General features: G+C 41.7%; 1 protein-coding gene across 2 annotated transcripts in view; it reads right to left on the bottom strand.

Moving 5' to 3' along the window:
• Positions 1-1,114: 1,114 nt before the first annotated feature.
• The window catches only part of lyn (LYN proto-oncogene, Src family tyrosine kinase), a 125,516-nt gene continuing 99,889 nt past the window's right edge, over positions 1,115-26,741 (bottom strand). For both annotated transcript variants that reach the window (XM_067980055.1, XM_067980061.1), the window contains exon 13: positions 1,115-3,271. In XM_067980055.1, the coding sequence (XP_067836156.1) occupies positions 3,069-3,271 (203 nt within the window). In that variant the 3' untranslated portion in view covers positions 1,115-3,068. The remainder of the gene's footprint in view (positions 3,272-26,741) is intronic.

Genomic DNA, 26,741 nt, shown 5'->3' with positions numbered 1-26,741 from the left:
CGACCCAATCTCTCTTCATATGACAGTCCTGCCATCCCAGGAATCAGTCTGGTGAACCTTCGCTGTACTCCCTCTATGGCAAGTATATCCTTTCTTAAGTAAGGTAAAGAAAACAATTGGCACAAAGGCTCAGAAGAATTCAAGTGCAAGGGAAAAAAAAATAGGAAAAATGAGCTGGAAATGGTTTTGAATCTGTTAACGTACTGTTCCTTCTCGCCCTTATTTTCTGTGTATCCCTCTGTGTCCAGCAAACTCTGGATAATGCTAGATTGGTGTGCCATGGATGTAGTGTAGAGCTGACATATGTGGTGCAAAAAGGTATGGGAGGGGTCAGATCAGAGCTCCTGTAAACTCCCACCTGTTTCAAGCCGGAGTTTCCTCCACTATTTGCTCCCCAGAAATGTGTGCCACGTTCAAAAGGGACAGGGACTCGGCTTTGTAGGTCTCCACTGCTTTTTCCCTGTAAAATAAGCTATTACTAAATTTTTGTTTTGCAGCTGTTCAAAATCTCCGTGCTATGAATTGAACATCCAATCATGATATGTTTTATTCCATAGATAACATGGTTGTGTCCCACTAACTGGAACCATAGTATTCTTTATTAAAGTTCTTTATACCTACACTCCCTTAACCAGAAATCCCTTTTCACAAGAAGATAGCGAAGAAATCCTTCTTAAATAATTTTTAAAAAGGGGAGGGGGCAGTTTCTCATCTCCTCTAGTGTTGCTTGCCAATCTGTTGCACAACACATTTTGCAAACCACTTTAGTATATTGGTCAGTTCTGCCTTGTGCTTCGCTCAGCAGTAGGCCTGAATGTTGTAACAAGTGGTTATTGGCCGATTCAGCAATTACTGCATATCCTCCAAAGAGAGAATCCGATTTGAGTTTTGGTTCAATCATCAGGTCAACTCATTGAGATTCACTTCTGGAACAACTAATTTGATAATTTAGTACATTTGAGCCTCATTATTCTTCCTCTTTGGAAAAGTGGAAACTTTATAAAATTATGGTGTCCTACCTTATACATCAGACTTTACAAATTTGTGTGGCCTTTTTTGGATGACAAAGAATGCTGGAAAATTATAGTTTGTCAAGGAATTATATTGCAAATACTCACTTAATAAATGCCTTTATTCTAAATTCATGTCCAAGTTACAAATTCATAAGTTACTGTATATTGCTTCCCCCACACTAAGGGAAAACAGAAAAAGCAAAGCAATTATTGCACATTTTACAAAATAGGATACACATCTGTTAACAGTTCCATTAAAAAAGTCAAATTTTATTGTACAAAATACATGTAAATGGCATTTTATTCCATCTATAAAGAGGGAGCATTTTCTGGTTACATAAAAGCAGTAATTGTTCACACCTTGCCTTAATTCACTTTTGGTAAGGTTTTTCTAGAACTCCTCACTGGATTGAAAAATGCATAAACAACATTTGTTTCAGAGATCAACTTATGTCATAGGTAATATTTATATTATGGAATACTGAAGAGACCAGTAGAGTTTTTATTCCAACCTTGCCGCTAGAGTTTTACACTAAAGCATCTGAATGGATTGGATTCTGAAGATATGGAGCAGAATGTCAGATAGTCCAAAAAGTATATAGATATATTTTTTAAAAAGTGTATAAATTGTGTTGCTACTTCCCAATCCCATTATCCAGACTGATTTATTGTGAACAATATAAAATACTTTTTTAAAAAAAAACTAAAGGAATTGTGATGTATTATCATTTAATCCTTTCTACTGTAGTCAGTGCAATTCTTCCCCCCAAAAGCAGTGATGGGTTGTGGCTCTGCTGCTATCTATATATAAAATTGTATATTTTGCACATTCACACACAGTAAAAAATCTCATACATAGTTACATTTCTTCAAAACTATTGAATATCAGTTATATGTGAATGAGAGTGACATTTGTAAAAATACTGACTCTGAGTTGATGTAACTACACATTTCACTTCTTTAAAAGCACAAGATTTTTTTTTAAAATCATGAGTCGGTAGTATGATAATAACTGAATATGTGAAAAGATTCTCATATGGTCTACACGCTTTCCACACGCCTGATCAGTCAGTACTACACTGCCAATGATCAAGGCACTGATTTGCAATTTAAATGGAAAAATGGATAGAATTGTGGAATATAATCTCAAAAACACACAGTCCCGTGTAATGAAAACTGCATTTGACTTATTTGATGAACCAAACCATAAATGGACAGTATTGCAGAAAGTGACTCCCAAAACACTGGTAAAATACAGCAGAATCCTATGCAATAGCAAAAATATGACTTACTCAGTTATCAAAAAACATTGGCCCCATTAATGATAGATTAATTCCAGATGTGGTGCTAATCTGGTTCCTATAAAACAGTTTCATGAGAATGGCACATTTCAGTATTCTGCATAAACTGTATTTCTTAATTTCCTGAATAGAAGAGCCATGACCAAGGTACGCACGGCCTGAAGTGGTTTGGATTAAGCAGTCTTTGCAGATACTAATGTAAATAATATACTAGCAATCTTCCAATGCCAGCTACAGTAAGTGGTCTTCAGCCACGTTTGACTATTGTACATGGCTTGTCTAGCCAGGACCAACTTTGAGACACCACCACAGGACATCTTCACTGAATCCATGAAGTACCAAGTGGGCATCATAAGCGGGCTGTGTATTGATTAGGGACAAAGACTTCCATTCCACCCCAACCCCCGCCCCGCCACCACACTAGAAGATGATTTCTATGCTAGTTTATTTTAATGAAACTATGTGAACATTTCAGAACTGGTTTATCCAACACCTGTTTCTATCCATTGACACGCTGACTATTTAACTTTCATAATAACATTTGTGATCACTGTACACATGGGATTGGGGGGTACTACCACATGATGAATGTTCTAGTTATTTATATAATTGTGCTACAGTTAGTGGCTTCTTCACATGAAATTATGATATATACATTTGATGGTGATCAAATGGAAGAATCCTTTTCACACAACTTAAAAACAGTTTGTACTAGTTATTCAATTTGTTGATTGATTTTCCATTTTAAGTTCTTCTATGGCTGTTGCTGGTATTGACCTTCTGTTGCTGTGTAAAAGTCTTCAAGCAGCCCTTTAAGATACTCAAAGGTTGGCCGATCTTCAGCTTTGTTTTTCCAACAATCCTTCATGACATCATACAGCTCTTGTGGGCATTCTTCAGGACGTGGCATGCGATAACCACGCCCAATAGCATTTACAACTTCTGTGTTAGACATGCCTAAGAAAGAGAGAGAGAGAGAAAATATTTTTTTTTAGATAATCTTAGGCAGTTCTTTAAAAGAAAAATGCAATGAAAATAAGTAAAATCACCATTAATCTCAACCATGTTAATAGTGATCATCGTCCCACAACAAAATAAACAGCATCTATGTCAGAATCAAAGTAGCAATGTCACACAGAGGCATGGGATAGCTGTGGTGATGAATGGTTAAAATGTCACTCTTATACAGTGGGAACATTCTTCTGAGGTTGGGGAACATAAAAACACAAGAAATAGGAGCAGGAGTAGGCCATTCGGCCCCTCGTGCCTGCTCTGCCATTCAATAAGATCATGGCTGATCTTCTACCTCAACTCCATTTTCCTGCCCTGTTCCCATATCCCAATTCCCTTAGTGTCCAAAAAACTAATCGATCTCAGTCTTGAATATACTCAATGACTAAATATCCACAGGCATCTGGGGTGGAGAATTCCATAGATTCACAACCCTCAGTGAAGAAATATTTCCTCATCTTGGTCCTAAAAGGCCAACCCTTATCTTGAGACTATGACCCCTAGTTCTGGACTCTCCAGCCAGGAGAATCAGCCTCTCAGCATCTACCCTGTCAAGCCCTCTAAGAATTTTATACACTTCAATGAGATCATCTCTCATTCTTCTAAACTTCAGAGAATATAGGCCCATTCGACTCAATCTCCTCATAGGACAACTCTCATATCCCAGGAACCAACCTAATGAACCTTCGTTGCACACTCTCTAAGGCAAGTATATCCTTCCTTACATAAGGATACCAAAACTGTACACAGTACTCCAGGTATGGTCTCACCAAAGCCCTATATAATTGCAGCAAGACTTCCTTACTCTTATACTCCAACCCCCTTGCAATAAAGGCTAACATACCATTTGCCTTCCGTATTATATGCTGTACCTGCATGTTAACTTTGTGATTTTTGTACAAGTACACCCAGATCCCTCTGAATACCAACATTTACTAGTCTCTCACCTTTTAAAAAATATTCTATTTTTCTATTCTTTCATAAAGTGGATAATTTCACATTTTCCCACATTATACTCCATCTGCCAGCTTCTTGTCAAATCACTTAAACTGTCTATATCCCTTTGTAGCCTCTTACTTTCCCACCTAGCTTTGCATTGTCAGCATACATTACACTCAGTCCCCAACATACATTGTTGGGATAAAGTGGAGGGAACTTTATTTTCCATGTATAACTGATTAGTGGTTAGATCCAGGCTCTGATAGCTCAAAAACAAGAAACTATGATATTGGCTGCATATGTGCAGAGATACCACCTTACTCAAGTGTTTTTAAAAAAAAGCTATACCATACAAGTAAATACATAAAACAGTATTACACATGTTCACTGTCATTTTATTTAGCTTTAGAAGTAAACTACCTCATAGAAGAATGAGAGGTGATCTCATTGAAACATAAGATTCTGAGAGGGCTTGACAGGGTAGATGCTGAGAGGTTGTTTCCCCTGGCTGGAGAGTCTAGAACTAGGGGACATGGTCTCAGGATAAGGGGTCGGCCTTTTAGGACTGAGATAAGGAGGAATTTCTTCACTCAGAGGGTTGTGAATATTTGGAATTCTCTACCGCAGAGGGCTGTGGATGTTCAGTCGTGTATATTCAAGACTGAGATCGATAGATTTTTGGATTCTAGGGGAATCAATGGATGTGGGGATCGGGCGGGAAAGTGGAGTTGAGGTCGAAGATCAGCCATGATCTTATTGAATGGTGGAGCAGGCTCGAGGGGCCGTATGGCCTACTCCTGCTCCTATTTCTTGTGTACATTCGGATTTTCTTTTAAAATCTTTTGGTTTGATTTTAACTCCTCTCACCTGGCAGAAACCAGGCTGGGGTGGGGGGTGGGGGGTGGCTTGCAGTAAAATGGAAAGGGGATCTTACCCATTCCTTTCTTGCACTGATCTGTATGACTGCAATTTTAAATTATATGTGGCAAGAACACCCACCCCAAGCCAGCGAGGTTCACTTTGAATATGCAAATCAGGCTCCGACTAATTCAAGGCCTGATTTGCCATTTTAACCTAAGGCCTTGGAAGGGGAGCAGTGGTGGCTTCCCCGCAAGGCAAACCTGCCAGGAACAGCAGCCAGGACCAGAAAAGACTCAGCAAGTTTTAAAAATCCTCAGGGCCTCACAAGGAATCCTCAAGTCTCCCCTGCCCCGGGCTTCCTCCCCCTTCCTCGACTGGGATTCCCCTCCTGGAGCACTTGCCTTGTGCTGGGGACCGTACCCCTGGGTCCCTGGTGGCAGCCACTTCCCAACCATTTTGCTGGGGACGTCGGCAAGTGGCATGCTAATGAGGCCTGGCTGTTAAAAGGCTGAGCCTGCCTGCTACCGCTCCCAGACAGGCACATCACTCACTTTGCAGCGTTTCTGCCTGGGAGTTAAAAATCAAGGCCCGTTTGTCAAATTCAGACTATTTAGTTCTCAAAGCTTAAGCCTGATGGGCACCATCACAGCCAAAACTATCGCAACTTTAACAGCATCCAGTCTGAAGCCTTCACATATATTAGCAGTGGGCTGGAAATTGAGGAATGCATCTAATGGAAGGCCTTGCACAGAAGAGGAAACAAAGGAAATCACAGGACATTATCACATAATGCACAAAATGAGGAAGTAATTGTGAAAAAAATAAGAAAACGACTATTAACAAGGAAGAGAAAAAGGAAGACCACATAAATGTAATTTACAAAAAGTATGATTTTACTAAACAAACCAGGCAAAACTGGTAACAATATAAACAAAACCTAAATACATAAGAAGAATAAGGACATTCATGTCAAACAATATTGAAGAGTATTGGGATGTAGGACAAAGGATGGAGTGGATTATAGGTTAATATGGAAAGGCATTTCATATTAATTACAGTTGGAGCTGGATAACTTGGAAATAGTGTACTTTTTGACACATTTATAGAAGCTGTAATGTTTATGTAGCAATTTAGTTGGTGTCTGGGGAGGAACTGAAAGGCTGCAATTTGCTGAGGGGGATTCTGCCAGTATAGACTTTGGTTGGAAAGTAAAAATCACTGCATGAGCACCAAGTTCCACAAAGCCTCATTTATAAGAGAATAGCCGGTCAAAACCACATAAAAATGGGATTGGTACAAAGAAGTGATTGAATTGTGAACACTTGATTATTTCAAATTAGATTTCTTCTAAATATTGGATCTTTGATGTCCCATCATTGCTCAGTACCAGAAAGCAGGGCAAAAGCACAAGATATACGTGGATCACAAAGGCCATTCGGCCAGTTGCCCACGGTTCCAGGAAGTTGAGAAAAGGTGGATTTAACTCAGATTCCTCTGAATTTTTACTGCCACGTAAATCACAGCAGCAATACCAGGAACAGAAGGTATAAAAGTGATCAGTGCTAACTGTAATATGGATAAATCATCCTGCAGGAAGTTTCAGGGCAACTAATATAAATTCACAGTTTGCTAAAAGTCAACCATTCTGATATATGGGAATATACTCTATTTTAAAAGCTACTTGCACATTTGTAAATGGCACTTCTGAAACTTGTTTTAATTAACTGTCACTGCCCTAAAACTGTTACTTATACAATACTTCATCCAGAGCAATTGGATCCTAAAACAATAAAATATGCCCTTGGAATTAGACAATGAGATGGAAAGACTGCAACAGATCACAAGAAAGACAGAAAGTTAGAGATAGAGGAATATATTGATGTTACTTTCAAGTTGGAATGTGAACCTGCCCATTTTAGGAGGTCAGCAGAATTTTGCTGCCCAATTACCAGACTTGATGAAATGAAGGAATGAACCCACAATCTTGCATTTCTCAACACCAAACTTTACTGTTATTTCCCCTTTCTAAATTTAACTAGAATTGATTAAGAAAGAAACTAAAATGTTATGTCTAAGCGATTTTCCTTTTGGACATCAGATTTTGAAAAAAAATGCATTCCTGCTTCTGATAAAGTCCCACATTCCAAGAATTAAATTGTAACACTTTGCAGATTTTTGAGACAGTCAAAGAAACCAACAGCCTACATTGTAACAACTTGTGTGGTTGATTTACACCCCTTGTTCAGTTAGTTTTAGCATAGTTATGGAAAAGGACAAAGATAGAACAGGAGTTAAAGTTCTCAATTGGAGAAAGGCCAATTTTACTAAGCTAAGTTGTCTAGACAGAGTAGGTAGAGAGAAACTGTTCCCATTGGCAGAAGGGTCAAGAACCAGAGGACATAGATTTAAGATGATTGGCAAAAGAACCAAAGGTGACATGAGGAAAAACTTTTTTACACAGCGAGTGGTTAGGATCTGGAATGCACTGCCCAGGGGGGTGGTGGAGGCAGATTCAATCATGGCCTTCAAAAGGGAACTGGATAAGTACTTGAAAGGAAAAAAAAATGCAGGGCTACGGGGAAAGGGCGGGGGAGTGGGACTAGCTGGATTGCTCTTGCATAGAGCCGACATGATCTCGATGGGCCAAATGGCCTCCTTCCATGCTGTAACCTTTTTATGATTCTAAGAAGTGATTTAGCAAAAGTGGACTGGAAACAACTACTTGAAGATAAATCAATGTCAGAGCAGTGGGAGGCATTCAAGGAGAAGATTCAAGGGGTGCAGAGTAAACATGTTCCTACAAAGAAAAAGGTTGGGGCTGCCAAATCTAGAGTCCCCTGGATGTCAAAGGAGCATATAGGTAAGATAAGGCCGAAAAGGAAAGCTTATGTCAGACACAGAGAACTCAATGCTACAGAAAGCCTAGAGGAGTATAAAAAGTGCAGGGGTAAAATTAAAAATGGAAATTAGGCAAGCAAAGGGAGGGCATGAAAAAATATTGGCAAGTAAAATCAAGGAAAACCCAAAGATGTTTAATAAATACATTAAGAGCAAAAGGATAAATATGGAAAGAGTAGGGCCTATTAGAGACCAAAAAGACAACCTATGTGTGGAGGCGGAAGATGTGGGGATGGTTCTTAATGAATACTTTGGGCAGCATTTTAGCACCCACCAGCGGGTGCGTTCCTGGCGGGGGGGCCCCGAAAATCGTGAAATCCCGGAGCGGGACCGGAGCCCGCCTCGAACCCGCGCACTTCCGGGTTCCCCGCTGACGCGTCGGCATGCGCGCGCAGCCCCCGCTGGTGGGAATCCCGCTGGCAATTAAAGCCAGCGGGATGCCACTTGAAAGTATTTATTTGGCTTGTTCAGGTCATTAACTGACCTGATTAAGGGATTATGTGTGGAGGGGTGGGATTTTAGAGCAACCTGGGACTGTTTCCCACACTGGGGGAAACACTCCCAGTTCAAATGGACCTGTTGCAGCCATCAGCCTGTGGCAGCTGCAAAGGTCCATTTGACAGGTTGGGGGGGGAGACCCTCACTCATTGCAGGAGGCCACTCTGTCACTTGGGACAAAGTTTGGCCTCCACCACCCTCCTCCAGACAATCAAAGTCACCAACCTGCATACTTACCCCGGGGTCCGGTGACATGTACCTACCTTGCGGACCCCCTCAGATGTACATCTTCTGGATGGGGGCCGCCGTAGCTGCAGTCATGACCTCCTCAGAGGGCGAACAGCATCACCAGCCTCACCAGCCTCGCCATCCACGCCGTCCACCTCTGACACGTGGAGCTCCACAACACAGTGCTGTGACACATCCACCTGTACAGCAGGAGGGAGGGCTACCGCAGAGAGAGATGCGTCGCAGAGGGCACTACCCTCGCCACAGGGTCCACAGACCGAGGCTCAGCTTCCTGGACCTCTCTGAGCAGCAGTGCACACGGAGGCTCAGAGTCACTCGACATGTAGTCGGGGACATCTGCAGCCTCTTTCATGCCGAGCTGCTCCCGGCTGGCCCGAGCACCATCTTCTTACCTGTCGCTGTCAAAGTCACCACTGCCCTTAACAACTTCTCCTCCGCATCCTTCCAGGGTGCAACCGGGGACATCGCCGACGTCTCTCAGCCTCTGCACAAAAGAGCCGTGCAAATACACCTACACCCACTCTGCAGTGACACAATGGGTGGCATCAGTTGTGGGTCTTCATAGTGATCCTCAGGAAAGGGCATTATTGCACAAACCAGACAAGATTCGCAAAGACGTGGCAGTAGTGGTGCCAATATAATATGTGATGTGAGTTGGTCAGAAATTCAATATAAGTAACAACCATGACAAACCCTCAAACACCCTTGTGCATCCCCTTCATGCTCACGACACATTTGGCTTACGCTGCCTACTGCACATATATGATGCATGCCCTGTGGCTGCAGCACAGGTAGTGGCAGGTTGAGTGAGGCTGGCCGTGAAAGAGATGCACAAGAGGGTGAGTACGAGATAGAGCCATGAGATTGTATGAGGATTGGGTTGAGTGGTAGTGGCGGGATGAGTACTGGTGAGGTGAGTAGGTGCAGGTAAGATGAGGATGAGGTTTGAGTGGGTATGAGGGGTGATGTGACAGAGTACTGTTGGCAGTGCAGAAGGAGATGTGGGTTGGGGGCGGTGATGTGGCAGACGGAGTGTAGGGGAATGAGTAAGTGTACTCACTTTGGCTGACCTACTGAGGTCATTGGAGCGTCTCCTGCACTGTATGCAGGTGGGCGATATGTTGGTGGTGCTGGTGACCTCCTCTGCCACCTCGAGCCAGGCCTTCCTGGTGGCAGAGGCAGGCCGCTTCCTCCCGCCCGCCGGGAGGAAGATCTCTGTCCTCCCCCTCCTCCTCAGCCCATGTATTGATACCTGGAGTGAGGCATCATTAAACTGGGAGCAGCCTTTCCCCTGGGCTGCTCCATGCTGTGATTTTTTCTGTTTGTTGCAGCATCTGTCAGTGGAGGACTGCCCCTTTAAATAGAGCTCCTCCAGCTGACAGATCGTACTGCGCATGCGCAGCCCACCCGACGCGCAGATCAGCAGTGGGGAACCCGGAAGACCAGGTAAGTGGATCCAATTAGTGGATCGTATGCTACAATTGCGCGGGGAGCTGACTAATTTCACCGGGCGCGTTACCCACGCGCCCGATAGCCCCCCCGCCAAGAACCCGCAGCCCTGCTAACATCGGGTCTTTGTATCTGTCTTCACAAAAAAGAGAGGGACGATGCAGACATTGTAGTTAAGGAGGAGGAGTGTGAAATATTGGATGGGATAAACTTAGTGAGAGAGGAAGCATTAAGGGGTTTCGCATCTCTAAAAGTAGATAAATCACCAGGGCTGGATGAAATGTATCCCAGGCTGTTAAAAGAAGCAAGGGAGGAAATAACGGAGGCTCTGACCATCATTTTCCAATCCTCACTGGATACAGGCATGGTGCTGATGGATTGGAGGACTGCTAACGTTGTATCATTGTTTAAAAAGGGAGTGAGGGATAGACCGAGTAATTACAACCCAGTCAGTCTAACCTCGGTGGTGGGCAAATTATTGGAATCAATTCTGAGGGACAGGATAAACCATCATTTAGAAAGGCATGGAGTAATCAAGGACAGTCAGCATGGATTTGTTAAGGGAAGATCGTGTTTGACTAACTTGATTACATTTTTTGAGGCGGTAACAAGAAGGGTTGATGAGGGTAGTGCGTTGATTTAGTCTACATGGATTTTAGCCAGGCTTTTGACAAGGTCCCACATGGCAAACTGGTCAAAAAAGTGCAAGCCCATGGGATCCAAGGGAGAGTGGAAAGTTAGATCCAAAACTGGCTCAGTGGCAGGAAGCAAAGGGTAATAGTCGACGGGTGTTTTTGTGACTGGAAGGCTGTTTCCAGTGGGGTTCCGCAGGGCTCAGTACTAGGTCGCTTGCTTTTTGTGATATATATTAATGATTTGGACTCAAATGTAGGGGGCATGATTAAGAAGTTTGCAGATGATACAAAAATTGGCCATGTGGTTGATAGTGAGGAGGAAAGCTGTAACTCCTCTATTCAAAAAAGGAGAGAGACAGAAAGCAGAAAACTACAGGCCAGTTAGCTTAACATCTGTCATAGGGAAAATGCTAGAATCGATTATTAAGGAGGGCACTTAGAAAATCTCAGTGCAATCAGGCAGAGTCAACACGGCTTCGTGAAAGGCAAATCGTATTTGACCAATTTATTAGAGTTCTTTGAGGAAGTAACAAGCAAAGTGGATAAAGGGGATCCTGTGGATGTGGTGTACTTGGATTTCCAGAAGGCTTTTGACAAGGTGCCACATCAAAAGCTACTACACAAAATAAGAGCTCATGGTGTAGGGGGTAACATATTAGCACAGATAAATAATTGGTTAGCTAACAGGAAACAGAGAGTAGGTATAAATGGGTCATTTTCAGGTTGGCAAGATATAACGAGTGGAGTGCTTGGAGTGGAGGGATCAGTGCTTGGGCCTCAACTATTTACAATCTATATCAGTGACTTGGATGAAGGGACCGAATGTATGGTTGCTAAATTAGCTGATGACACAAAGGTAGTTAGGAAAGTAAATTGTGAAGAGGGCATAAGGATTCTGCAAAGGGATATAGATAGGTTAAGTGAATGGGCAAAAATTTGGCAGAGGGAGTATAATGTGGGAAAATGTGAACTTGTCCACTTTGGCAGGAGGAATAGAAAAGCAGTATATTATTTAAAGAGAGAGTGATTACAGAACTCTGAGGTAGAGGGATCTGGGTGTCCTAGTACATGAATCATAAAAAGTTAGTATGCAGGTACAGCAAGTGATTAGGAAGGCAAATGGAATGTTGTCATTTATTGCAAGGGGAATTAAATATAAAAGTAGAGATGTTTTGTTACAGTTGTACAGGGCATTGGTGAGACCCCATCTAGAATACTGTGTGCAGTTTTGGTCTCCTTATTTAAGAAAAGACATAATTGCTTTGGAGGCAGTTCAGAGAAGGTTCACTCGACTGTTTCCTGGGATGAGGGGTTATCTTATGAGGAAAGGTTGGACAAGTTGAGCCTGTATACATTGGAGTTTAGAAGAATGAGAGGTGATCTTATTGAAACATATAAGATCCAGAGGGGACTTGAAGGGGTAGATGCTGAGAGGATGTTACCCCTTGTGGGAGAGACTAGAACTAGGGGCCACAGTTTAAAAATAAGGTGTCTTCCATTTAAGACAGAAATGAGGATAATTTTTTTCTCTCAGAGGGTCGTGAATCTGTGGAACTCCCTTCCCCAGAGAACGGTGGAGGCAGGTTCATTGAATATTTTTAAGGCTGAGTTAGATAGATTCTTGATTAACAAGGGAGTCAAAGGTTATAGTAGGTAGACGGGAAAGTAGGGTTGAGGTCACAATCAGATCAGCCATGATCTCATCAAATGGCAGAGCAGACTCGAGGGGCCGAATGGCCTACTCCTGCTCTTAATTCGTATTTGTATGACTGCAGGAAGATATCAATGGACTGGTCAGGTGGGCAGAAAAGTGGCAAATGGAATTCAATCCAGAGAAGTGTGAGGTAATGCATTTGGGGAGGGCAAACAAGGCAAGGGAGTACACAATAAACGGGAGGATATTGAGAGGTGTTGAGGAACAAAGGGACCTTGGAGTACTTGTCCACAGATCCCCGAAGGTAGCAGGACAGGTACATAAGGTGGTTAAGAAGGCATATGGAACACTTTCCTTTATTAGGCAGGGCATAGAATATAAGAGCAGGGAGGTTATGCTGGAACTGTTTAAAATACTGGTTAGGCCATAGCTTGAGTATTGTGTACAGTTCTGGTCACCACATTACAAGAAGGATGTAATTGCACTAGAGAGGGTACAGAGGAGATTTACACGGGTGTTGCCAGGAATGGAGAATTTTAGCTATGAGGAAAGATTGGATAGGCTGGGGTTGTTCTCTTTGGAACAGAGCAGGCTGACGGGTGACTTAATTGAGGTGTACAAAATTATGAGGAGTCTAGATAGAGTGGATAGGAAGGACCTATTTCCCTTAACAGAGAGGTCAATAACCAGGGGGTCTAGATTTAAAGTGATTGGTAGAAGGATTAGAGGGGAGCTGAGGAAAAACTTTTTCGCCTAGAGGTAATAGGGGTGTAGAACTCATTGCCTGAAAGGGTGGTAGAGGCAGAAACCCTCAACTCATTTAAAAAGTACCTGGATGTGCACCTGAAGGGCTGTGACTTACAAGGCTACGGACCAAGAGCTGGAAAGTGGGATTAGGCGGGATGGCTCATTTTCAGTCAGTGCGGACATGATAGGCTGAATGGCCTCCTTCTGTATCGTAAATTTTCTATGATTCTATGTCATCAAGAATTTTCTTCAACTTAATGTTGACAGGATCAAAGCTATGCTGTTTGAGCTCCTGCCAAAACACTGCTTCCTATCTCAATTCTAGCCCCTTCAGCAGCCACTCACTCAGGCTGAACCCAATGTTTTCCAACTTTGCAATCTGATTCAGAGCTGAGATTCGAATCCCATATCCTAACCATCACTAAGACTGTCTTATCTCCACCCTACCTAATCCCCACCCCTGCCTTACCTCAACTACCGCTGAAACCCTCATCTGTGTTTATCGCCTTCAGGTTTGACTACTTCAGTGCTCTCCTTGCTGGCCTCCCCAGCTTTACCCTACATAAACTACAACTCATCAAACCTCCACCATCCTACCTCACACTAAGTCCCACTCTTCTATTAGCCCTATTGTCACAGACCTCCATTGGCACACTGTCCACACAGTACATCAAATTCAAAATCCAGTCCTCATCGACAAGTTCCCCTCCCTCTAACTTCTCCAGCCCTACATGTCACCGCATATCTTCCACTTTTCCAACATTGGCCTCCTTCCCATAACCTGCTCTCTACCTTCAGTGGCAGAGCCTTTAGCCACCTTGTTAACATTCTGGAATGTTCTTCCTAAACCCCTACAGCTTGCTACCTCTCTCCTTTCCTTCAAAGGCCTCCTCAAAACCTACATCTTTGACCATGCTTTTGGTCACCTCTTCTAATTCTTCCCTTACCACTGTTTAGACTCCATTTTCATCTCTAGGGAGTGCTTTGGGATTTTTTATTACATTAAAGACTCTATATAATTGCAAATTGCAGTTATAGCTTAAAGCGTAATAACACATTTCATTATAGTATAAGGGAATTAAAGCTAATAAAAGCATTCAAAGCTTTTAATTTCAGAATATGAAAGGAAAAAAAAATCAAACCATGTGACATTGCACCCCTTTTGAAAGCTTAGCCTTTAGGTAATAAAAACAGAAAATGCTGGAAAAGCTCAGCAAGTGAGGCAGCATCTGTGGAGAAAGAAAGAGTTAACGCAGATTGGGTGATCACTTTGATGAACACCTCCACTCTGTCCGCAAGCGTGACCCTGACCTTCCGGTCGCTTGCCATTTTAATTCTCCATCACACTCCTACTCTGACCTCTCTGTCCTCGGCCTCCTTCGCTGTTCCAATGAAGCTCAATGGAAGCTCTCGGAACAGCACCTCATCTTTCGTTTAGGCACTTTACAACCTTCCAGACTCAACATTGATTTCAATAACTTCAGATCATAACCATGCTCCCATTTTTTCAGACAGCAAGTGCTGGTAATGGTTCTGCTGTTGCCATTTACAGCTACTCTAGACCCATCTTTTGTCCCATTACCACCCTCCTTGCCTTACATCATCATCCCTTTTGTCATTTAATCACTCTTGCCCTCTACCCTATCACAGACCTTCCCCTTTTGTTCTTTCCTCCCCTCCCCACCTCCCCTACTTTCTCTGGCTCTGTACTTGCTTAAAAAACTTTAACTCTTAAACATCTTCCAGTTCTGATGAAAGGTCTTCAACCTGAAACATTAACTCTGTTTCTTTCTCCACAGATGCTGCCTGACTTGCTGAACTTTTCCAGCATTTTCTGTTTTTATTTCAGATTTCCAGCATCCGTGGTATTTTGTTTTTGATTTAGCCTTTAGGTAAATTTGTTCTGTCCTCTATTCCTGTGTAGAAATGCTTACATTAATGTATTACCATAAGTTGATTCAAATCTAAAATTCTGACTGGTTATCATAAATCCTACTAGAGAGTGACATGTTTCAACAACACACAAATAATAGATTGGAAGCCTGGGAGGTAAATTTTATTCAAAGTAATATATTTTATAGTAGGAAATGTTAAGCTGAGGAGAATTTTGATTAACTTTTTAAAAACATACTCAAGTTAACTTTCTTACTATCGTGGAGACTGTCAAAATCAGGCTTCCCTCATTGGTAGGACACTGCACTGAAATCACTAATGGGGAGAATTCCAGAGTAGCTCCATAGTATGGAGTGAGAATTCTACTTTGGACCTGTTCTAGAGCTACGTGACTCTGGGACAGCATGCTACAATGACTGGGAAATTCTGCATCTGTAGCCTGTAGCAGCTGCAAGAGTGGTCTGCAATCACAATGCTGGCAGATGGTGGTGTCAAAATGGCTCAGCAGTGAGTGTGTCCTGAGCTGAGGACCTCGCTGCTGGTAAGGAAATTTTACACATTTTTAAAGAAAAAATTCAATTAAAATTCTTCAAAGGCTAACAATTTCTTCTATAATGTGAGAGTGTATTTTGAACCAAAGGTACTTCCCTTTAAAACAACACAAATCTTGTAATATGCGTAGATGTTCCTGATCATGGCCTCTAAAATCAGACGTAATAAAAACGTTCCAGAACAGCAGTTTAATTAAAATGGGAGTGTAACAAAAACCCCTTCAACTGCAGAGACTTTCCTGTACCATACTGTTTCAAACAAGATTATGCTCATAACATTTCAAATCAAGTGACTGAATGAGGAGTTTTGAAAGCATTGTTTCAACTCTAACATTGTGAAATTCCAACCAGTACCAGGAAAACAAACTGAACAAAAATAGCCTCCTAATCACAGAGGCAAACTCCAGCTATTAGCATTAAAAGCACAAAGGGTTCATCCCACTAATAGCTTACATTTGACTGAGTCTGGAGCAGTAAATTTGGAGCCCAAAGTAGCTGACTGTTGCTTTGCTTTGTGCACTCTTCTTTTTCTGTGCCCTATTCCAGGGCTGAGTATACTTAGTCACAGTAGCAGCCCAATACTGGTACCTCTTGTATTGACGCCCAATGTATGAAGTCCTTTGTTTAAATGCCCTTTCTAACTTACTTCAAACTATAAATTTCATATAAGTTGTCCACATCATCATATTGTGGTCACAAGTCCCAGCTCACCTACCTGATCTACTTTTTTATTACTCATATCAAGATGTAGCAATGGTTCCACCTTTCTAGGTCTACCAAGATACTGCTTGAGGAAAGAGTCCTGTACACATTTTAGGAATTCCAACCCCTTTTCTCCATTTACTGCCTCGGTGTCCCAATCGATAATTGAATGGTTAAGATGTCATAGAACAATAATTTTGTTGTTCCTAATCATCTTTCTAATTTAACTTCATATTGTAGGAAGGAAATGTAGGAGAAAATCTGGAGGTCTGTAATATACCCCTACCAATGTAACAAGGATGCTGTGGATATAGATGGTTGGAGAGCAGGAAACAAAGGGTCAAGACAAAAAGAAGTTTTTTCAGAATAAAAAGATGTGGTGTTCCACAGGGACCTATGTTGGTCACACTTATTTACTATATTATAATAATAATGATCTGGACTTGGTTGAGGGAACAAAATCAAAATTTAATGATGGTGCCAAATTGAGTAGAATGGCAAATTATACCAAGAATTGTGATGCATCCACATCCTTCAGCTTCTTTCCATTGATTGCATATTCCCATTCTTATTTTACCTCAAAATTACCTATATTAAATTGCATCTGCTACCTGTCCGCTCATTTCATCAATCTGTGCATGCCCTCTTGAATTCCTTTGCAGTCCTCCTCCAATAGTTGTCAAACCCCCACATATTTATGTTGTTGGAAAGTTTTGATATTGTGCTCCCTATTGCTAAAGTCCAAATTATCTACATATACACACCGAGAACAAAAGTAGACCCCCAGGTACATGACTTCGAACCTTTCTCCCATTAACCTTAACCCTTTGTTTCCTGTCCTTCAACTAGCTTTCTACCTATGCTGCTGCATTTCCTCTTCTATCACAAAAAGAATTAAACGGGAAGTCAGAAAAAAATCTTTCCATAGAGACTGTTTGGAATTTTCTGTCACAAACCATTGTTGAAGCAGAGTCCATAAAAGGAAATCTGCTACTTGCTTGAAAAAAAGGGGTTATCAAAGGTCATGAGGAATGAACAGGAAAGTGGGATTGAGCTAGGTGGAAAAAAAAACTCACACAGATTTGACGGGCTGAATGGCATGCACTTGTGCTGTAACATTCTATTATTCTATGAAATTGAAAGATAATCATGTTTTGTAAACTCTAAAAATCAAAGCCACTGGGAAAGGGATCTTGTTAAACTCTCGTACTGTGAACCCCTCCTAAATCTGAATACCACTTTGGAAGCTGTGTCCAAAGTTGCCTGCTTACATTACTTTCCATACCCCACTGATTAAAACTAAATAGCCTGTGATTAGTTTGCAACAATCAGCCAAGGCATCAACAGGACAGGTATAACTGTACTTGTGGTATAAATGAGCAGATGTTTAGCACACTTTCATCCCACAGGCAAGATTGTACTATAAATGGAGTGAGCATATAAACTTCACTATGTGTCCAAAGTTCCAATGAGTAGGGTAAACTGGGATAAAAGCATTGGTGAGTCCAGTTGTTGAACCATTTGTAAGCTCCCCAACTGGCCTGGTGGTTAAAGGCACAGTTACATTTTTGGGTCTTGTCTACTCTTTTTACTGTAGATTTTTTGACTCCCATATATTAAAACATTCTCATCGGCAACTCCCATTGCCTACAAGAGCCTCTTTACTAGCTTCGATTTCTAGGCAAGCTTTCGATAATGTGGCCAAGGTAACAATGAATTTTTTGTGAATTATGTCAGCTACTGGAATTAGCCTATGTCTCCATAGGATCTCCCACTTTCAATAAGCGGTAGAGCATCACAAAGTTTTTAGATTTAGACTATTAAGTGAATTTAGGTCACAAAAGATGCTTTTCCCAAAGTAACTCTGGCTTTTGACTTTTAAATAACAGTAATAAGATATAATTAGATTCACAGTAGAAATCCTTCTATTTAGTTCCTCAAAAGAAAAACAATAAAGATTGCCATATAAATGTTAAGCTATTCTTTTGTAAGTAACTTTTATATATGTGCAATCCTTCTTTTCTTGTATTTCTTACCACTGTGCGGCAGTGAACTATATCTCTTGGAAGTTCCAAACCGATACTTAGATTCTAACAGCTACAGCTCCATAAATATATATGAAAAGTTACCAGGACTTCCTGGAATTGAATAATTGTCAACCGCACAATAACTGACCGTCATATACATAACTGAACAAACCATATCATCTATGTTTAGTGTAAAGTAGCTTCTGTTTCAAGCATTGCACACAACCATGAAACTGGCAACGGTTTTGTCAAGTTAACCTCACAAAAGATTCTGATTATAGCCAGGACTTTTAAACTCCTTATGACTAATAATTTAATTAAAGGAACCTCTACAGAGTTAAAATAACACTGAACTGCTTCACTTTTGTTACAGGTGCCACCTGACGTTCTGCTAAGCTTTCTCAGGTTCGATTCCCAGTCTGTGTAGAGTTATCTGTGGTACTACCATTCACCTCAGTAGCAAGGATGAAGGACAAAAAGAGAATCAACTCTTGATTGCTATTGACGGACCCCTGTTGGAAATGTGCATATGTGAATGTTGGATGAAAACAGGATAGGACTTGGCTGTGATTTCCTTCACTGTTTGGAGAGCATGTGCATAAATGCAGAGTGTAGTAAATAAGGTTGGCAAGCTGCAGGCTCAAATCGCCACATGAGACTATGATATAGTGGCAATAACAGAGACCTGGGTGTATGCGACAGGCCATCAAATAGTGGGAAGGAGATGGAGGAGCAAATTTGCAGACAAATTACAGAAAGATGCAAGAACAATTGAGTAGTGATAATGGGGGACTTCAATTATCCCAATATAGACTGGGATTGTAACAGTATAAAGGGCAAACAGGGGGAAGAATTCCTGAAGTGTATAAGAGAACTTTCTTGAGCAGTGTGTTTCCAGCCCAACAAGGAAGGAAGCAGTGCTGGATCTAGTTCTAGCAAATGAAGTGGGGCAGGTGGAGCATGTTTCATTGGGGGAGTATTTGGGGAACAGTGATCATAATATCATTAGGTTTAGAATAGTTATGGAAAAGGACAAGGAACAATCAAAAATGAAAATACTAAACTAGAAGAGGGTTAATTTCAGTGAGTTAAAAAGGGATCTTGCCCAGATGGATTGGAATCAAAAATTGGTAGGCAAAACAGTAATTGAACAATGGAAGGCCTTCAAGGAAGTGGTGGTTCGGGTACATTCCCATGAGAAGCAAGGGAAGGGCATCCAAAGCTAGAGCTCCCTGGATGACTAAACATATAGAGATTAAAATGAAATAGAAAAAGAAGGCTTATGACAAATGTAAGGTTCATAATACAGTAGAGAACCAGGCTGAATACAGAAAATACAGAGGAGATCTAAAAAAAGGGAATAAGAGAGGCAAAGAGAGATTATGAGACTAGATTAGCAGCTAACATAAAAAAGGGAACCCAAAAGTCTTTTAAAGGGAGTGCAGGCCAAAGAGACCTGAGGGTGCACATACACAAATCCTTGAAGGTGGCAGGACAAGTTGAGAAGGCTGTTAAAAAAAGCATATGGGATCCTGGGCTTTATTAATAGAGGGATACAGCAAATTGGGGGTGATGGGGAAAGGGCTCATGTGGAAAAGGTAGTATAAATAATAATTCTAAAAACAAACAAAAAAGGGAGAGTGGAGTGATAGTCAGAAATTATGCTTTAGGCACTACAGGTAAAGGGAAAACTAAAAGATGTAAAGTAATTAAATTAGGAGAAAGAAATTAGAAATGTGTGAGAAAAACATTAGAGCCGAAGGACAGGTTAGTGTTTGTGGCCCAAATAGGCATGCTTTATGCAAACGCTCGACGTACAAGGAACAAATTGAATGAATTGTAGGCATAAATTCAACTCATCGATCGACAGTTCCGACGGGCCACAGCAAAAAATCGCATAGACCTCCTCGGGAGACTAACACGGGACGCAACCAACAGAGTACCCTTTGTCGTCCAGTACTTCCCCGGAGCGGAGAAACTACGCCATGTTCTCTGCAGCCTTCAACATGTCATCAATGAGGACAAACACCTCGCTATGGCCATCCCCACACCTCCACTACTCGCCTTTAAACAGCCACCCAACCTCAAACAGACCATCGTTCGCAGCAAATTACCTAGCTTTCAAGAGAACAGCGTCCACGACACCACACAACCCTGCCACGGTAACCTCTGCAAGACGTGCCAGATCATCGACACAGATACCACCATCACACGAGAGGACACCACCCACCAGGTGCATGGTTCATACTCCTGTGACTCGGCCAACGTTGTCTACCTCATACGTTGCAGGAAAGGATGCCCCAGAGCATGGTACATTGGCGAGACCATGCAGACGCTGCGACAACGGATGAACGGACACCGCGCAACAATCGCCAAACAGGAGGGTTCCCTCCCAGTCGGGGAACACTTCAGCAGTCATGGACATTCATCCACCGACCTTCGGGTAAGCGTACTCCAAGGCGGCCTTTGAGACACACGACAACGCAAAATCGTCGAGCAGAAATTGATAGCCAAGTTCCGCACCCATGAGGACGGCCTCAACCGGGATCTTGGGTTCATGTCACGCTACACGTTACCCCACCAGCGAACAAATGTTATCTGTTTTTAATATAACGGGTCAGTTGCTGTCTTTTCTATGTTTCTACCTCTCTATCTCTTTTTTTTTGTTTGTTGTTTTTTTTGGTGATTTGTATATTCTGAGACCTGGCAGGTAACACCTGTGTGTCTGCACACTGATTGCCTTGGCAACGGGCAGTTGAAAAAACTGTCTGTAATCACCAAGCATTGTTCTGTGAATTATAAATGCGATTTCATTTCGAGGATTTCATTTTCACATCGTTCACCTGACGAAGGAGGAAGCCTCCGAAAGCTTGTGAATTTAAAATAAAATTGCTGGACTATAACTTGGTGTTGTAAAATTGTTTACAATTGTCAACTTAGAGGGTATGACATGGTAGCCATTACTGAGACATGGCTGCAAGACGGTCAGGACTGGGAACTGAATATAACAGGGTATAAGGTCTATAGGCAGGGTAGGGAAACTGGTAGAGGGGGAGGAGTAGCGTTAGTGATTAAGGATGAAATTACTTCAATGATAAGAGAGGATATAACGAGAGGTAAGTAGGCAGTGGAGACTTTATGGGTAGAATCAAGAAATAGAAAATGATTTAAGACTGTAGTGGGAGTTATGTATAGGCCCCCTTGTAGCAGCTGTGAAGTGGCAGAATGTATAAATGCAGAGATTAGACAAGCATGTAGCAAAGGCAGTGGTTTTAATGGGGGATTTTAACTTTCATATAGAATGGGATAAGCAGACAAGCTCATGTCAGAAAGGTAGCGAATTTCTTGAGTATGTTCAGGACAACTTTCTGCAACAATATGTCCCAGAACCAACAAGGGGGCAGGACATATTTGGTTTAATAATGGATAATGAGCCAGATTTAGTTAACAGACTAACGGTGTATGAACATTTATCAAATAGCGATCATAATATGATCAAGTTAATATTGTGTTTGAAAGAGAGAAACCCATAACAGCTACTAAGATTCTAAATTTAGGTAAGGCCGACTTCAACGGGATGGACAGAGACTGTCCACAGTAAACTGGGTAAATCTGTTAATGGGTAAAATGACAGATCAGTGGGAAGTGTTCAAAAAAGAATTTAATGTGATACAGAACCAATTTATAACCCCAAGGGGGTTGACAAAACAAAACAGCCATGGGCGACAAAAGAGGTAAGGGACAACATAAAACTAAAAGAAAAAGCATACAAAAATGCAAAAAATAGCACAGATCTTGGTGACAGAGATATATAAAAGAACAGCAAAGGGTGACAAAACAGATAGTAAGAGGGTGGTCAAGGGCAATGTGGGCCCCTTAAAAACTGATAATGGTGATATTGTAAATGAAAATAAGGAAATGGCGGACATGTTAAATAATTACTTTGCATCAGTATTTACAGTAGAGGAAGAGGATGGCATGCCTGACACCCCAAGGAAACTAATTTTGAATCAGGGACGGGGCACATTTAACATAAGTAAATTAACAGTAATGAAGGAAATAATGGCACTAAAGAGTGACAAATATCAAGGACCAGATGGTTTCCATCCTAGGATTTTAAAGGAAGTAGGTGAGAACATCGCAGATGTCCTAACTATAATCTTCCAAAGTTTTCTCGATTCTGGAACTGTTCCTTTAGGTTGGAAAATTGCAAATGTAACTTTGCTATTTAAGAAAGGTGTGAGAGGGAAACCAGGGAATTATAGACCAGTTATCCTAACATCTGTTGTTGGGAAATTACTAGAGTCTATAATTAAGGATAGAGTGACTGAACACCTTGAAAATCTTTAGCTGATGAGGGCGAGCCAGCATGGATTTGTTACGTGTAGGTCATGCCTGACAAACCTGATAGAATTTTTTGAAGAGGTGACTGAAGTAGTGGACAGGAGAATGTATATGGATGTTGTTTATATGGACTTCCAGAAGGCATTTGACGAGTCCCTCATAAGAGACTGTTGCTAAAGTTGAAGCTTATGGAATTGAGGGCAAATTATTGAACTGGTTAGGAAATTGGCTGAGCGGCAGGAGACAAAGAGTAGGGATAATGGGCAGGTACTCAAATTGGCAGGATGTGACTAGTGGTGTTCCACAGGGATCTGTGTTGGAGCCTCAACCATTCACTGTATTTATTAACGACTTAGATGACGGGATAGAGAACCACATATCCAAGTCTGACTCTGACGCAAAGATAGGCAGAATTGTAAGCAGTATGGATGGAAGTATAACATTAGAGAGATATTAATCGATTAAGTGAATGGGCAAAACTGTGACAAATGGATTTCAGTGTAGGCAAGTGTGAGGTCATCCACTTTGGACCTAAAAAGGATCGATCAGAGTACTTTCTAAATGGTGAAAAGCTCAAAACAGTGGAGGTCCAAACAGACTTAGGGGTCCATATACAGAGATCATTAAAATGTCATGGACAGGTACAGAAGATAATAAAAAAGGCTAATGAAATGCTGGCCTTTATATCTAGAGGGCTAGAATACAAGGGGGTAGAAGTTATGCTACAGCTATACAAAGCCCTGGTTAAACCACACCTGGTGTATTGTATTCAGTTCTGGGCACCGCACCTTATTAAGGATATTTTGGCCTTGGAGGGAGTGCAGTGTAGATTTACTAGAATGATACCTGGACTCCAAGGGCTAAATTACAAGGAGAGATTACACAAACTAGAGTTGTATTCCCTGGAATTTAGAAGATTAAGGGGTGATTTGATTGAAGTTTTCAAGATATTAAGGGGAACTGATAGGGTAGATAGAGAGAAATTATATCCGTTGGTTGGGGAGTCTAGGGCTAGGGGACATAGTCTAAAAATTAGAGCCAGGACTTTCAGGAGTGAAGTTAGGAAACACTTCTACATGCAAAGGGCGGTGGAAGCTTGGAACTCTCTTCCGCAAAAGGCAGTTGATTAATTGTTAATTTTAAATCTGAGATTGATAGATTTTTGTTAACTAAAGGTATTAAGCATTATGGGGCTAGGGCGGGTATATGGCATTAGGTCACAGATCAGCCATGATCTCACTGAATGGCAGAACAGGCTTGAGGGGCTAAATGGCCTATTCTTGTTCCTATGTTCAAAGATCCGGCACAGGCAAGATGGGCTGAATGGCCTCCTCATGTGCTGTACCATACTATTATGCTGTTGAATAGACTGTTGACACTGTTCTCGGCTTGCACATGGACATTTGGGCAATCATAGAATCATAGAAAGGTTACAGCACGGAAGGAGGCCATTTGGCTCATCGAGTCCGTGCCGGCTCTATGCAAGAGCAATCCAGCTAGTCCCACGCCTCCGCCCTATCCCCGTAGCCCTGCAAATATTTTCCTTTCAAGTACTTATCCAGTTCCCTTTTGAAAGCCACGATTGAATCTGCCTCCACCATCTCCCCTGGCAGTGCATTCCAGATCCTAACCATTCGCTGTGTAAAAAGGTTTTTCTTCATATCAACTTTAATTCTTTTGCCATTCACTTTAAATCTATGTCCTCTGATTCTTGACCCTTCTGCCAATGGGAACAGTTTCTCTCTATCTACTCTGTTTAGACCCTTCATGATTTTGAATACTTCTATCAAATCTCCTCTCAACCTTCTCTGTTCCAAGGAGAACAACCCCAGCTTCTCCAGTCTATCCACATAACTGAAGTCCCTCATCCTTGAATTATTCTAGTAAATCTCTTCTGCACCTTTTCTAAGGCCTTCACATCTTTCCTAAAGTGCGGAGCCCAGAACTGGACACAATACTCCTACTCCCATGTGGTTGAACCAGTGTTTTATAAAGGTTCATCATGATTTCCTTGCTTTTGTACTCTATGCTTCTATTTATAAAGCCCAGGATCCCGTATCCTTTTTTAAAACCGCTTTCTCATCCTGCCTGACACTTTCAACAATTTGTGTACGTATACACCCAGATCTCTCTGTTCCTGTACCCCTTTTAGAATTGTGCCCTCGAGTTTATATTCCCTCTCCTCATTCTTCCTACCGAAATGTATCACTTCGCATTTTTCTGCGTTAAATTTCATCTGCCACGTGTCCCTCCTTTCCACCAGACTGTCTATATCCTCTTGAAGTCTATCACTATCCTCTTCACTGTTAACTACACTTCCAAGTTTTGTGTCATCTGCAAATTTTGAAATTGTGCCCTGTACACCCAAGTCCAAGTCATTAATATATATCAAGAATAGCAGTGGTCCTAGTACCGACCCCTAGGGAACACCACTGTACACCTCCCTCCAGTCCGAAAAACAACCATTCACCACTACTCTGGAACATAGGAACAGGAGTAGGCCATTCAGCCCCTCGTGCCTGCTCCGCCATTTGATAAGATCATGGCTGATCTGTGATCTAACTCCATATACTTGCCTTTGGCCCATATTCCTTAATACCTTTGGTTGCCAAAAAGCTATCTATCTCACATTTAAATTTAGCAATTGAGCTAGCATCAATTGCCGTTTGCGGAAGAGAGTTCCAAACTTCTACCATCCTTTGTGGGTAGAAATGTTTTCTAATCTCACTCCTGGAAGGTCTGGCTCTAATTTTTTAGACTGTGCCCCCTACTCCTAGAATCCCCAACCAGCGGAAATAGTTTCTCTCTATCCACCCTATCCGTTCCCCTTAATATCTTATAAACTTCGATCAGATCACCCCTTAACCTTCTAAACTCTTGAGAATACAACCCCAATTTGTGTAATCTCTCCTCGTAACTTAATCCTTGAAGTCCGGGTATCATTCTAGTAAACCTACGCTGCACTCCCTCCAAGGCCAATATGTCCTTCCGAAGGTGCGGTGCCCAGAACTGCTCACAGTACTCCAGGTGCGGTCTAACCAGGGTTTTGTATAGCTGCAGCATAACTTCTGCCCCCTTGTACTCCAGTCCTCTAGATATAAAGGCCAGCATTCCATTCGCCGTATTGATTATTTTCTGCACCGGTTCATGACACTTCAATGATCTATGTACCTGAACCCCTAAGTCCCTTTGGACATCCACTGATTTTAACTTTTTACCATTTAGAAAGTACCCTGTTCTATCCTTTTTTGATCCAAAGTGGATGACCTCACATTTGTCTACATTGAATTCCATTTGCCACAGTTTTGCCCATTCACGTAATCTATCAATATCGCTTTGTAATTTTATGTTTCCATCTACACTGCTTACAATGCCACCAATCTTTGTGTCATCGGCAAACTTAGATATGAGACTTTCTATGCCTTCATCTAAGTCGTTAATAAATATTGTGAATAATTGAGGCCCCAAGATAGATCCACTGCTTCCTGTTACTTAGCCAATTTTGTATCCATGCTGTTACTGCCCCCTTTATTCCATGGGCTTCAGTCTTGATGACAAGCCTATCATGCGGTACTTTATTAAACGCCTTTTGTAAGTCCATATGCACATCAACTGCATTGCCCTCATCTACCCTCTCTGTTACTTCATCAAAAAACTCTATCAGGTTTGTTAAACACGATTTGCCTTTCCCTAATCAAGCCACCCTCGTCTGACATAAAACTTGGAAGTGTAGTTAACAGTGAGGAGGATAGTGATAGAATTCAAGAGGATATAGACAGGCTGATGGAAAGGGAGGGCACGTGGCAGATGAAATTTAACGCAGAAAAATGCAAAGTGATACATTTCGGTAGGAAGAATGAGGAGAGGCAATATAAACTAGAGGGCACAATTCTAAGTGACTGTTAATTCTGTCCCGGATTATCGTTTCTAAAAGTTTCCCCATCACTGAGGTTAAACTGACTGGCCTGT

The sequence above is a fragment of the Heptranchias perlo genome, chromosome 3, assembly GCF_035084215.1.
Source record: "Heptranchias perlo isolate sHepPer1 chromosome 3, sHepPer1.hap1, whole genome shotgun sequence".
NCBI classification, from domain to species: Eukaryota; Metazoa; Chordata; class Chondrichthyes; order Hexanchiformes; family Hexanchidae; genus Heptranchias; species Heptranchias perlo.
This window is presented reverse-complemented; position numbering and strand designations above follow the sequence as displayed.